This window comes from Melanotaenia boesemani, chromosome 8 (assembly GCF_017639745.1).
Source record: "Melanotaenia boesemani isolate fMelBoe1 chromosome 8, fMelBoe1.pri, whole genome shotgun sequence".
Classification (NCBI taxonomy): Eukaryota; Metazoa; Chordata; class Actinopteri; order Atheriniformes; family Melanotaeniidae; genus Melanotaenia; species Melanotaenia boesemani.
The window spans coordinates 5853517-5868532 of record NC_055689.1 but is presented as its reverse complement, the minus strand read 5'-3'; the positions used below and the strand labels follow the sequence as shown (position 1 = coordinate 5868532).

General features: G+C 38.2%; 1 protein-coding gene across 7 annotated transcripts in view; it reads right to left on the bottom strand.

Annotated features, from left to right (window-relative positions):
* Positions 1-13528, bottom strand: part of ccdc18 (coiled-coil domain containing 18) — a 32047-nt gene extending 18519 nt beyond the window's left edge. Inside the window, exons 1-15 of one of the 7 annotated variants that reach the window (XM_041992487.1) lie at positions 13441-13528; positions 13003-13125; positions 12744-12887; positions 12473-12619; positions 8480-8586; positions 7939-8067; positions 5832-5928; positions 5622-5743; positions 5252-5531; positions 5052-5139; positions 3337-3554; positions 1853-1963; positions 1606-1737; positions 1315-1449; positions 1152-1229 (exon numbers count right to left, since the gene is read on the bottom strand). In XM_041992487.1, the coding sequence (XP_041848421.1) occupies positions 1152-1229; positions 1315-1449; positions 1606-1737; positions 1853-1963; positions 3337-3554; positions 5052-5139; positions 5252-5531; positions 5622-5743; positions 5832-5928; positions 7939-8067; positions 8480-8586; positions 12473-12619; positions 12744-12887; positions 13003-13056 (1842 nt within the window). In that variant the 5' untranslated portion in view covers positions 13057-13125; positions 13441-13528. Of the gene's footprint in view, positions 1-1151; positions 1230-1314; positions 1450-1605; positions 1738-1852; positions 1964-3336; positions 3555-5051; positions 5140-5251; positions 5532-5621; positions 5744-5831; positions 5929-7938; positions 8068-8479; positions 8587-12472; positions 12620-12743; positions 12888-13002; positions 13126-13368 lie in introns of all 7 variants that reach the window. The other 6 variants (XM_041992488.1, XM_041992492.1, XM_041992491.1 and 3 more) reach the window with 6 other exon arrangements.
* Between the last annotated feature and the right edge of the window lie 1488 nt (positions 13529-15016).

Here is a 15016-nt window from a genome sequence, read left to right as displayed (position 1 = left end):
AGTCTTGGAGCTGGTTAAGGACCTCAGAGCTCTAACTGGAAGTTGTTAGCGCTCTGACAACTATGATGGAGGCAAACTTTAAAGTTTTAAAAACAAGCCACAAAACCTGGAAGTGGAAATTAGCATGAAGTCAGTAAAGAACATCAGGAGTTGTGTGATCACATTGTCATCTTCCAGTCATCATACAAGCAGCTGCATTCTAGTAAGATGCAGGCGATGAAGAGACAACTGATCTAAACCATAACAGAACCAGTTAGAACCTGTGGCTCTGATGAGAACAGAGCGTAATTCTGTGTGGACAGACTCAGAAAAAGACTATTTCAGAACTTCTGTGGATATCTGAGCAGTGCAAACATAGAGAAGTGTTTCAAGTCCTGAAACTGAACTACTGCTGCAGGTTTTGTACAGACTCAGGAGATGGTGAGGCATGGAAAGTTGTTTCATTAAAGTCTCGGAGCATCCCTTCTTTGACTTAAAAAACAATCATGAAAAAGTTCAGAAAATTAGAGGGGTGTCCTTCTCTGCAGGGACAAACACCACGACTCAGCAAACTGATTCAGCTGTAAGTCAGTGGTCATGTCAGTCCTTCAGACCCGGGTTACTTAATTTGGTCCTATGAGGGCCGCAGTCCTGCAGGTTTTCCATGTTTCCCTGCTCCAACACACCTGACTCAAATTATATTAGGTTCTGCACAATGACTCGTTAATTAGAGTCAGGTGTGTTGGAGCTGGGACACATTGAAAACCTGCAGGACAGCGGCCCTCATAGAACCGAACTGAGTAACCCTGCTTTAGACAATTATGCGTTTGGCTATTCTATAAAGGACATAATGCTGCACATCTGTTGTTTCCGGTTCTCAAACTTAATTTTTAACCAGCTGGAACATTCACATAGAAAAAAGTTGTTTCAAACTTAAAATGTCTGTTCTAAACCTGCAGCAAAAAAATAGTGATTCTCAATCGCAACCCATCCAGCCAAGGTTTGAGTGCAAGTTTAGGGCCCCTGGTTGTAAAAGGAGTCTTAGAGAACAACATATGCCATCTTCACTGGCACCGTCTATCTGTAGTAGCGGCTGTGGTTGGCTTATAACGTCCATTATGTGAGTATTGTTAGCATTGCATTTGTGTTTATTTTCAGGTGATTGTTCAAACCTTGGCAGCAGACTGAGATGCCTGCTCTTTGAAACTCTGCAGCAACTCCTGGTTCTGTCTGGCTTCATCCTGCTTCTCCTGAAATCAAAAAAAAAAATATGTCACCCACAAACATTTTCTTTGCTAAGTATGTGTAATGAAAGGGCGACAGGAGGTTCCTGACCTGTGTGAGCTGATGTAAAGAGGTCTCCAGCAGGAGAGCTGCTTTCTGAGCCTCCTCTCGCTCCCTGTATAGTGAACGCAACTCCTGCTCCATCTCCAATGCCCGAGACTGAGCCTCTTCTACAGAGAGCTGTAGCTGCAAAGCATTACTACATCAGGTAAAACGTTTCATATCCAGAGCTGGCTGCAGAAGATTAATCATGCAGTTAAATCATACTTATGACACAATAAGTGTTACAGAATTTCATCAAGCAGGAAGTGTGAATAGTGTGGAAAGAAAATAGTTTATTACCATTTTTATTCTATGCTCTTGCTCCGTCAGCTGATGGGACTGAGACTGTTTAAGCTTTTCCAGAGACTGCTGGTACTCTCTCTGCTTTTTGCCCATCAGTGACCGAGATTGTTGAAGACAATTAGTCTTCTCCTGTTATGATGAAAAAAAAAAACAGAACCAAAACAAAGCTTATTAATTTAATCTCTTGCACAGATCTGATGAAGTCATGAGGAAAAACTAAAGAAAAGGAAAACCAGCGTTGTACCAGAAGTTGATTTTCCAGCTCTGTGTTCTTCAGTGCAGCCTGACTGTAAGCCGAGGTTTTCTCCTGCAGTTGTTTCTCCAATGCAGCAACTCGAGCGCTTTTTCTCTTTAACTGCAGTAAAACAGTAAAAACAAACAAAAACAAACAGATGGATCATTTTAATTGTTACCTCTGGAAAGATTGATTTTATAAACACCTGACGGTCTTTAAAACTGACCACATAGCTTTACAGGTTTAATGTGTGAGATAAAAATATGGAGTGAAATTTGCCTCAAAAATGTTTTTAACATGTATTACATGATTCATAAATTTAAAAAAACCTATTTCTGAGTAACTTTGGTGACTTTCAAGTGTGTTAAATCCACACAACCCAAAACTGCATAAACCAATCTAATTTAAATTCCTTTATAAAGCACTTTAAAACAATTTCTGTAAGGAAAGCAAACCAGTGATGCTCTCTAGGCATCACTGGTTTGTCACAATGTTACATGAACTGTCCTACACTAAGGGAGAGCATGGCAAGGCGCTCTCATGTGCAGCAACTTAGTTGATTCTGATTCAAAAAAGGAAACAGGCGTGGGACGTGAGTATGCACTCTTTTATAAATCTGGAAGTTTTGTACACCGCATTTCCTTTTTCCATCCATACGCCACCTGTCTTCATCTTTGCTATTGCAAAGCTTTTGCTTTTGCTAAGCATTATCCCGCTTATACCATGGTCCATTAAGAAAGAAAAAAATTAAATAAATTATTAATGTGTTAATGTTGTTTTTTACAGTAAGTTTTTCACAAGAAGCAGCTGAGTGGACTATTTCGTTGTGATGCGTTGCCAAGGTAACCGGCTCTGACACAGAACCTGCAGCTCGGTCGGCCGCAGTTATGTTACCTGACACAAACATTTCAGAGGGCGGGTGCAGCTCTTACAGCTTGTGTGTGTCCAGAGGATGATGCGACAATTTGTTTCAAACAGTCAAAGTCCACAGATAGTTTCCTACATCATTCAATAAGCCTGCAGGCTGCGCTGAGTTTCTGTTGCCACGGTTACCAACTACCGTTTAGTCAGCGCAGTAATTTACAGCAATAAGGCTATTTGGCTGGAACTTCTTTTATAGGTGTCCATTATCCCTTTTTAATGGACACCATCCAGCCAGTCAGAATCGAGTATTCAACCAGACCATGGTGTATATGTATATATATATATATATATATATATATATATATATAAACATTGATATATAGATATATGCACATATATGCATACATGGTTTCGCATACCAGTTCCAAAACTTATGTCCCTATCCTAGCTTCGTATAAATCATGATCATTGTCAAACTATTTTCCACCATAAAATGATGTGAGTTGTGTTTAAATCTTGATTTTATTTTAATTCATTGATCTTAATTTGACTGGTGGCATTTAAACATTAAAACAGTACAGAGAATAAAATAAAGTAAAACCAGCACAGAGATGAGAAAAGTGCATCACCTCCTTCTCTGTGTCAGAGGCCCTGCTGACTTTGTCCAGCAGCTCTGTGTGGAGGCTCTGGTAGTGTGAGGCTCTCTGCGCCATGGAGCTCTGCAGGGAGGAGATCTCCTTCTGGGCTTGGCTCAGACGCTCCTGAAGTCGCTCATTCAGGCTGCTGCTTTTCAGCCGTTCAGCCTCCATTGTCTGCAGCAATCGCAGCAGCTGCTGGTAACCTTCCCCTGCAAGGATCAAGAGACAGGGAGAGGAAAAGTGAGGAATGTTTCTACACTTAACAACATACTTTTAAGGGAATGTATATGCCACATGTCCTTTAATATAGTGAAACTGACAACTTAGAAATTTGATTTTATCATTTACTTTTATTAGTTTTTAACTGATTTCATCCATTGTGCTCAACTTTGTTGAAATGTTGGATGCTATATAATTGTCCTAGATTAAATTTTTTTAACTGCGTTTTATACAGTAAATAAAACTGTCAGATACATGGACACCTTATAATCATCATTTAAATAAAATTATAACATGTTATTGTTATAATATAATCATAATATAATCATAATATAATCAGAGAGAGAGAGAGAGAAAGAGAGAGAGAGAGAGAGAGAGAAATAGAAAAGGAAAAAGTTTATTTTCATCTTTTTTTTTCTTTATAAAACTGTGACATCAAGTGATCAAATTTCCATTTTAACCCATGAGAACCCGACGTGACATATTTGTCACATACAGTTTCTGAGACATTTTGCTTCAATTTATGGTATAAACCAGGGCGACTCAATTCGGTCCTACGAGGGCCGCAATCCAGCAGGTTTTCCATGTATCCCTGCACCAACACACCTGAGTCAAATTAGGTGGCTCTAACAGCCAATCAGGTTCTACACAATGACTCATTAATTTGACTCAGGTGTGTTGGTGCAGGGATACATGGAAAACCTGCTGGATTGTGGCCCTCGTAGGACCGAATTGAGTAGCCCTGGTATAAATGTTGCTCAAAATCCTGTTGAACACAATCTGATACTCGTCTTCTGTCCCCTAATAGATACCCAGAAGCAGAAAACCACATTAGAATATTTTTTATGTATCACATGGTAATAAATAGTAGATATCCCTCCCAAAAAAAACTTATAATTTTAAATTTGTTAAAGGGCCAACTAAAAACCTCATATTTAAAAAATTGGACTTTTCTTACCATTTTTTCATGGGTCGGAGCTTAATGGATTAAGAGTTAACACAAATTTATTATTTACATATTTTGTTGTTTCAGTTGGGAATGAAGTGATCTGAGCAAAAAATGAAGGGAAAAAATTAACCTGTAATGTTTTTAATCACAGTGTCTGGAAAAGGTTTTTTTTTTTCCTCTGATGAGATGCAAAATCAGTAAATTTGTCCCTGGTGTTTTGTTAACCTTTACCAAAAATGTAAATTTCTTCTAATTAAACACTTTTTACAAAGAAAATAAAACATCCATTTTGGGGTAAACCAAGCGAAAGACCAAAGGGAAAAATTCCCCGAAAGGACAAAAAAATCAAGTCTGTAATGACCCACCAGCATTAATGTACTTGTTTTTCATTTATTATCAGCCATTTTATCCCTTTAATCTCTAATTTAGCAGCAGAAACATTTCCAAAAAGTGTAAAAATACTACTTTAGAGCTTTCATCTGTGTTCAGATGAACAGATGCACATAAGCCAACAATGGATGTGGTTTTTTCTGCCTACCTGGTTTTAGTTTCATCAGCTGTGCAGCTACTGAATAGTCCACCGAGGGTAACATACATGGACTGGCACAGAAAGGCCCCGCAGCACCCTTAAGTTAATAAATAAAGATGAATAAAACGACAAGGTGTTCAATCAAACATGCATCAAGACTGGACATCTCATGACATGAAGAACAGAAAGGACAGCAGCAGCTTCTCCACCTCTCTCAGGTGCAGCAGAGCCAGTATGGCTTCCAGGCTGGCCAGCTCTGCCTGACTCTGCTGAGCCTCTCTGTGGCTTTGAGCCCCCCTCTGCTCCTGCTTATGGGTCAGAGTCTGCAGGTCCTGCAGCTCCCTGCGCAGAGAGGCCATCTCCCTGCACTCTGCACCGCGCTCCACAAGCTGCCGCTCCAGCTGCGAGGCTTTTCGTCCCGTCTCTTCAACGCGGACCTGGAGGTCGGCCGATGCAGCCTTAGCCTGCCTCAACTCCTCCTGCAGCTGGCTGGAAGACGGACAGAGAAATGCTGCTGATTCAATTCAATCTATTTAGCAAAAATAAAAAGAAAGAACTTGTCGTTATTATTATGCATACTTGATTGTCTGACTCTGCTCGGCATTTTCTCTCCCCAACACAGACAACTTCGTTTCCAGCTCTTCCTTCTCTCTGTCACCCTCTATTAGACTCTCTTTCAGTTTGCTCTCAGTTTCCATTACCTTGAAAAACACAAAGTACATTTTAAGCTTCAACATGCAAGCACATTTCTTTTATAAGTGAAATAAATAAAGATTTCAATAAATGCACCTTTTTAAACTTGATGGAAATTGTGGTTTTATATTCCTTAAAGGCTTCTTTGAGTTGCTCAGCATTTTGAAGTGCCTGGTTTCTTTGTTGTTCAGTCCTAAAAGGGACAGAGTAAAACATACAGTAAAACTGTTGTAGTGGAAAATATTAAATCAAAATGATGAATTCATGATATTTCATATCATGTCTCCAGGGCCACTGCTAGCCACCTGGGTGTATGAAGCTCAACCGCCTTGTGGTGCCTCTAAAACACCAAACCAATTCTTCATATATAAAAAAAAAAACTTGGAATACTGATCGGTCTGGTCATATTACAAATTTCCACTGAATGACGGTCCTTTACAGATGATCCCAGATAAGTCAACACCAACTCCTGACAGGGTTAACAGTTGCTCTATTAACCTTACAGACATAACAAACACCTAATAGGTCATATTTATCAGATATCTTTTTGTAATTTTTTGTTTTTGTATATTTGGCCACCAGCACAACTAGATAACATATAGTCAGTGTTATGGCACATATGGCATAGAAGCAAGAGAAGAAAAAAATGGGGGGAGTGGTACAATGATATACAATACAAATCCAAAGCGATACACTGATAATTAAAATACTTCCAAAAATCAGCCATATGTCATACATGCCATGTTTCAGAGGTTTTTGTCATTTCCAAGACGAGACTTCAGTCTTTTAACTACACATATTAACTCACTTTATCCATCTTACTTATTAAAAAAAGGTATAGAAAGTGTCCATCTTTAGACACATAAAGACTGGCTAAATAAAATAATACAAGAGAGGAGTTTCCATAATAGCCAGTAATATACGCCTTTAAGCAAAGAAACAGGTGCAGTGAACAGAACTGAGGGGGGAAAGCTCACACTTCAGGTGCATTGCAGCAGGCATTAATCAGTCAAAAGGGCAGGAGGAGGAGGAGGAGGTTCCAAAAAAAAGAAAAAAAAGGAGGTTGGCAGTGCTTCTTGTTTCCACTCAGTCAACAAAAGTCTGAACGTACAGGCTTAACATACCACTTGGACCACATGCAGAAGAAATTTTCTTTCTGGATTCTGAGTGTAAACGTCAGTTTTCCCATAAGATATATTTTGTGAGTTATGTCGACCCATTCATCTCCAGTAGGCGGTTCCGGCTTTAGCCATTTTTTTTGTGATGGTCTTTATACTTGCTAGCACAACACTGTCATATCTGTCCCACTCTTCCAAGGAAGTGGGTCCTAAATATAGGAAATCAAATTTGTAGCATCCATGTGGACATGAATATCTTTCCAGTAAGAAATAATCTTAGGACACTCCCAGGGTATATAGTAGTGATTAAGCCTTGTTTGCCCCACAAAGTGTCCAACTACCTGTGGTGATCCCTTGGTGTCGCTTTTGGAATGGGGTTATGAAAAATCTAGTGTGGTTTTTCCAACCGAATTCTTGCTACGTTTTTGAACAAGTTGACTCCCATGTTTATTGCCTATCTAAGTTGAACGTGTCTTTTATACAAGAATATTCCTTCAGATTCAGTATGGTTGGAATTTGCTGGAAACAAAATAAAAACATGGATCCATCCTGACTTGGATCGCCGCTTCAGGCTGCAGTGGTGTGATGGTGTGGTGTGGGCTCCCTACTATGGCATGGTTTAAACACCACAGCCTATCATGGGAGGCTATCATGTCAATATGAAGCTAAATCTCTGAGGAATGTTTCCAACACCTTTTTGAATCTGTGACACCAAGAATTAGGACAGTTCTGGAGAAAAGATGTGGGCCCAACCTGGTACTAACAATGTTGACCTGATAAAGTTGTTGTGTGTATTAAAGCAAATTAAATTAAGCTGATGTAACTAATCCTAAAATATACGGACAGTCTTAAAGTCCAAATCCGAATAAGACTCACTGCATTTTCTTTTTCTTAATATTTTATATGTCCTAACATTTTCTCATAAATCATAGTTGGTATATCAGAATTAAAGGATTTCGTCTGCTATAATAAATTCTTTTCTTTGTTCAAAAATAATTAAATAAAAATGGCTTAATAATTGAAGTTATACTATTAGTTCTACTATAACAAAATGAAATCGTGGTGCACACAGATAGAAGCATCACCTTTGTCCGAGTGCAGTTTCGCTGTCCAGCTCCTCTCTGAGCTCCTCCAGCTCTTCGGTTAATGTTTCCACCACAGTCTCACTGTGAGCTGCTGCTTCCTGACAACACTCCGCCCTCAGCTCTGCTGCCCTAGAACACACAATCACACATTACTGCAATATTAGCTGTCCTACAAAGGCTGCAATCCAGCAGGTTTTCAATGTATTCCTGCTTCAATACACCTGGATCAACTTAAATGGATCTAACAGCCTAATTTGGTGTTGGAGCAAGGATACATGGAAAACCTGCTGGATTATGGCCCTCATGGGACCAAATTGAGTAGCTCTGTTAAAAATCATTAATCAGTAATTATTTTGACAATGAAGTGTATCCCAAAAGGAGGACTACCAAGATAAGTCTACGGACACTTCTAATTATTTCATATGACTGGACTTGAATGTACGTTACAGTTTTAACACCCAACACAGTCCTTATAAATAAGAATAAAACTGCCATCCTACAGCAGCATCTAAATAAGTATATATTAAGGTGATGTGGTTACTTTAGTTCTTTGGTCTGAGCCTCCAGCTTTGCTTCAAGGTGACGAATCTCTTGGCTCAAACTGGTCACACTAGTATTGACCCCTATCCTCACGCCTCTGAGCCGGCCCTGTTAAAGAAAGCAATCACAGCATAAACATAAGTTACTCTACACGTTACTGTTTATCAGACAGACCCACCCCAACCCCAAAAAGTCCACCTCATCTTGAATTTGATGGCAGAAACAAATCTCAAAGTTTGGAAAAGTGGTGTTAAATAAAACAGCGCGACAAACATGTTTCAACCAATTAGACCAATTAACAACAGGTCAGAGGCATCACTGTTAAAAAAAAAAGAGCACCTTAGAGAGGCAGAGCCTCTCAGATGTAAGGGTGTCTGTTATCTTCAGGCCTCCAGGTGGCGGTATATTAAAAGAAATGCATCAGAAATAGATTTAAGTGTATCTGAATTGAACTACATTCTGGACAACACTCATACTCCTAAGATATCAGAGACAATCAAAGAAGAACTGGAGAAGGATGTAACTTCGCTGGAAATATCTTTAGCCAGTATCAAAGGAGGGAAAACCCCTGGACCGATGAGATACCCAACGAGGTTTACAAAATGTTCAAACATAGATTGATGCTACCATTATTAGAAATGTTTAAAGAATCGTGTCAAACCGGAATCTTTCCAACATCCTTAAGAGGAGCACTGATTACTTTGTTACCAAAACCAGGCAAACCAAACAAATGTCAAAACTTTAAACTAATTAGCCTCTTCAATATACTTAAAATGTTTGAATAAAATAGCCAAGAGGCTTGAGACAGTAATCCCAAATATTACTGATAAAGATCAGAATGGTTTCATTCAAGGTAGGCAAGGCTTCCATAATGCTAGGAGACTTCTAAATATATGAGAAAAAAGAGGCAGCTGATACAACAATATTCCCATTATGCTTAGAAAGCCGTAGATAGGGTCAAATAGCCCTATTTATTTAAAACGCTTATGTTTTGGTTTTGGATCAAAGTACTTTATACAGAGCCGCACGCTGAAATTATAACAAACTGTAATATTTCTAAAGCTATTATGATACAAAGAGGATGTAGACAGGGAGATCCCATAAATCCTTTATCGTTTATTGTGGCTATAGAACCATTAGCAATAGCTGTAAGAACCCATCAAAGCATCATGGGTATACCACTTGGACAACAGGGACACCGTCTGCAATTTATTTGCAGATGATGTCATAGTTTTTCTTACAAATTTTGAAAAATCTATTACTGTTATTAAATCTTATTAATCTATATGGGAGAATTTCAGGTTATGAATTAAACAAATCAAAATCATGAATAATGTTTCTAAATCTATCAGAAAGAAAAAGTCGCCCTGAAATAACAACTCAATTTAAGATTGTAGATTGCTCTACATACTCGGGCATAAAAATTGTCCCACAAATTAAAGATATTTTAGCAAATAATGAACCATTAATGTAAGAACTTTCAAAATTCCTCAGTAGATGGACACACATACCAACATCACTAATTTGGAAAATAAAGATGAGAATATTACCTAAATTATTATATCTATTTCAAAATCTTCCACTTCCTAACCTCTTCACTCAACTTTAAAGATTGTTTGTTAGATTTCTAGGGAATAATAGATGAGCCCGGATTTGATTATGGTTATTGTATTTTACTTATGATAAAGAGGGACTCATAATTTGGTATTATTGGGCAGCACAGCTAAAATGTTTTATTTTACAGAAAAAGACGCTCCTACTTGGAGAGACAGACGAATTTCAGTTAGGTTTGCCTCTCTGTCTACTTGTACTCAGCAAATTTTAAGAATCTTAAAAAGAGAACAAACAACCCTATAATGAGAAATATAATTGTAGTGTGTTTTCATGTTAAAAAGCATCTAAGAAAAAAGCCCTTTATCATTCTTCAGTCCAATATGGAGAATTTCTTTTATTTCAGGAAAAGCAGATGGGGTGTTTAAAGGTTGGGCTTGAAAAGGTGTGAGGAAAAGGGATTTAACTTCTAAAAGATTTAAATTTCTGGTAGATGGATGTACTGGGACGTCTTTAGAGAGACTGGAGGCATGGAGAGAGGACCCGCACGAAGACATTTCAGCAGAAGAGTGGAATCAAAGTAGAATTACTGCAATATAACTGGATGATGCGAATATAACTCCAGAAAAACTAACCATTATAATACACCCATAGCTGATACCTGAACAAAATGTATGAAAGAAAAAACGTTTACTCTTTCAATGTATTTCACAATAAAGTCAAATCTGAAAATTGTGGCAAGAAGTGAAACATATTCAAGACGTGTTACAGGTTCGTTTACCTTTAGTTCCACAGCTGTTTATATTGGGTTTATACCCCAAACATTTGAGGATTACAAAGAATCAACTAATATTTATAAATGTGAACATAATTTTAGCAAAAAACGTAATAGCTTTAACGTGGAAGGATATGAGAAGACCATGAGTTGACAGGTTGAGATGTGCACAACTCTTCCTTTAAAGACCTTTTACATGAATAAAAATCAACATGATTTCTATCAGATCTGGGACTCATTTATTTCCTATCTTATAAAAACAGACTATAAACACATGTTGGAAATGCCTGAAGATGTTTAAATTATGGTCCTCTGAATTAATCACTATTACAAAAAGTCGTGATGGTTATTTCTTTTTCACTTATGAAATGTATTAAAATGAATAACCTATTAAATTTATCCCCAACTAATACTGGAATATATTGGGTGGGTGGGTGGGTGTGGGGTTGGTGTTGTACTATTTTGTAGTCTTTCCTTTCTTTCTTTAAAATGTATTTATTTATGTTTATTATTTATGTTTGTGCTGGTTGTATTTCATTATTTAATTTTGTTTTATTTATCTGTGAAGACAGTAAAAAGATTGTTGGTAAAAAGAAAAAACAGGCCGAATTCATGTCAAACCCTGCATGTGCTCAGGAACACTTCCAGAAATCACGGTCTGTGAACACAGCTCATTGTGCAACTCACAAATACAGATTAAAGCTCTATAATGCAGACAAGAAGGCATATTGTACGGACATGATTCAGAAAAAGTTGGAACGTTATGGATGTTTGCTTTATTATGTAAAGAAGCCATGTGTGAACAGACGGGGAGGAAGAAAGATCGGACAAAGACTTGTTTATCGAGGGGACCTCGTGGTGAAGGAAGCTTACACAGTGACAACACGCTGCCTGCTGACCAGACCCTGAAGAAAAGCCCAACCAACTTTTCTGATCCTTTTGAAGATTTGAAGGCATCTGAAGAGTGAGTGATATATCTGCTGCTTTGAGGCTGGAGGCAGTTTGCGGCTGCTGCTACACTTCTTCTGGTGTTACCAGTTATATACTCGTCGTTAATTTACTAAAACATGCCACCACCAAAAAAGAGCATAGTAGTTGCTGAGGATTTGGAAGAAATTAAAAGATCACTGGACATGCTGACAGAGGAAGTGACTGCTATTGGTCAACAACAGAAAAAAATAATGAAACTAGCAGAGGATGTTAAAGCTTTGCAGCTCCTAAACATTGAGAAGGATAAAAGAATTCAAATGTTGGAAAACAGAGTTGACGAGTTGGAGCAATACAGCAGAATCAATGATATCATTGTCACAGGGCTTAAAACCAAGCCAAGATCATATGCCAGAGCAGCTGCGGTTACAAGTGGAGATGATGTGAATGAACAGGATGAAGAATCTGTTTAACATCAGGTAACAACCTTTTTGCAATCCAAAGGAATCATAGTGGACAAAAACAATATTGAGGCCTGTCATCCTCTCCCACAAAGAAACAAGCAAGCTAAACCAGCTATAATATTGAGATCTGCTAATAGGAAACATAAAATACAACTGTTTAATAATAGTTTTAATAATAAAACTGTTCTTGATACACATAGCCAACATTGTTTTTTAAATGGCTTTATTTTATCTTATTTATTGAGCTAATTATCTTGACAATTTATGAGTGTCTTACCTGCGGCTTGGAAGTAGCCAAGTCATACTGCAAAGCATCCAGATCACGGATGAGCTGCTCATCATGCAAGGTTAGACCAGTATTCTCTTGTCGCACACAGCCCACCTTTGTCCTTGCAGAGACAGACTCCATTCCTGCTGTGGAAAACTTATCAGCAAGGGGACAGACAACACAGATGAGGAAGACTGATCCATCTAGGTAGCTTACAGTATTTTATGCCTCTGTAAATCCTTAATATTTCATGGATAAATATCTTCTCTCTCAGTATCACCTTAGAGTTGGAGTGGGGACTGAGACTGTCAGCAACAGATCTTCTCTCAGCTGTCCGGCTGAGAGCTCTCTCCTGGTTTGAACTGAGAAACACCCCTTTCTGAGGGTCTTGGAAACTTAGGAGATTACGTGACCTTTTTACTTGCTTGAGATAGGACCAATGAAGACCGAGAAGAGAAAAGAAAAGAAAAATGACAACAAGCTATCATACTGGAGTTGTTGTCTAATTCTGGCTGTGTTCGTGTAATTGTATAACTCACCTTAAAATGAGAAAAATCCTTTAAATTCTCATTGTTCTCAAACATCATTTTCATGTTGACGTTATCAACGACGTGAGGTTAGCTTTTGATCACCCAGGCAACGTCTCCAACTTGTATCCATAACTGTAAAGTTATAGAAAACATATAAATAGTTAATCTAAAGCAAAAGTAGCGTTGACTGAAGATTACCAACATGCTAACAAAGATACCTTCTCTAAATGTAAAAAAAATAAAAAACAAACAAAAAAAAAATTTCTCTGATCAACAGGTGACTAGCTACATCACTGTTACCAACATTGTCGTTGTTTCAGAAGAAAGTAAACTAAAATGTCACAGATAACGTTGATGAAGAAATGAAATACTAACTTTGTTATTCGGACGCTATGAAACAACATACTACGTATTTGCAACTTCTACTAATAAAGCTTTACGGGTTACCTGGTGTGTTTGGGGTAGATATCCACAACGGTTTGTAAATGTAGTCTCCGCCTACATCTAAACAACATGCTTTCCAATTGGATAAGATGGATCATTCTGTGACATGATTGGCGGATGGGGGTTCATCTCTGATTAAAGGCGCGTGCTGTTTAAAACGTATTATTCATTATTCAAAAGGCATAAACGTCTCCAAAAAGAGATAACCACACAAACTGAATATTTACCGGTCGCCATAACATACAGTCATATTATGTATTATTCAACTACTATTACTACCAATAACAATAATAATAATGATAATAATAATAATAATAATAATAAATTTTAAAGATATGTTTTTCCTGTCATCATTACTAGATAGTCTGTTGTCAAGATTCCATATAGTATGTGTAAAAAATCACTGGGATGAAATGTTGACATACCTATAAGATTACTGTTTTTTTAAGGTGTTGAGTTCAGAAATATGATGTAAACTATATGTATGAAAAAAGTTAAGCTGTTTCTATTTGTTGTTTTGTTATAAAGTTCTTTAACAATATGACTGTCTCTTGATCCAAGAACCCATGGGCTGTGCAAAAAACAAACAATAAAAAAAACTTTGAACTCTAAGCATGCTGATATATTTGTTTGACAATTTATTGGCATTTATATCCACCCATGACCTTATTGTTTAATATTTTACTCATTTTTTTCTTTTTAAACACTTTTTCCTTCAGAACTGCCTTAATTCTTATATAAGATTGAACAAGGTGGTGGAAACCTTCCTCAGAGGTTTTCTCCACATTGACATGACAGCATCACACAGTTGCTGCAGGTTTGTCGGCTGCATCCATGATGAGAATCTCCCGTTCCACCACATCCTAAAGCTGCTCTACTGGACTGAGATCTGGTGGCTGTGGAGGCCGTTGGAGTCCAGTGAACTCATTTTCATGTTCTAGAAAGCAGGTGGAGATGATCTGAGCTTTGTGACATGGTGCATTATCCTGCTGGAAGTAGCATCAGAAGATGCTCCACTGTGGTCATAAAGGGATGGACATGGTCAGCAACAATACTCAGGTAGGCTGTGCTGGTTAAACCAGGCCACGTTGGAACTAAGGGGCCCAAAGTGGGACAAGAAAACATCCACCTCACACCATTACACCAGCAGCAGCCTGAACTGTTGACACAAAGCAGGATGGGTCCATGTTTTCATGATGTTTCCACCAAATTCTGAGCCTAGCATCTGAATGTGGAGCTGAGATGGAGACTCATCAGACCAGCAACGTTTCTCCATCTTCTGTTGTCCAGTGTTGGTGAGTGTGTGAATTGTAGCCTCAGTTTCCTGTTCTTAGCTGACAGGAGGCATCCGGTGTGTCTTCTGCTGCTGCAGTCCATCTGTTTCAAGGTTGGACGTGTTGTGTGTTCAGAGATTATATTCTGCAGACCTTGGTAGGAACCAGTGCTTATTTGACTTCTTATTGTCTTTCTATCATCTCCAACCAGTCTGCCCATTCTCCTCTGACATCAACAAGACATTCTGGTCCAGACAACTGCTGCTCACTGGATAATTTCTCTTCTTAAGTCCATTCTCTGGAAA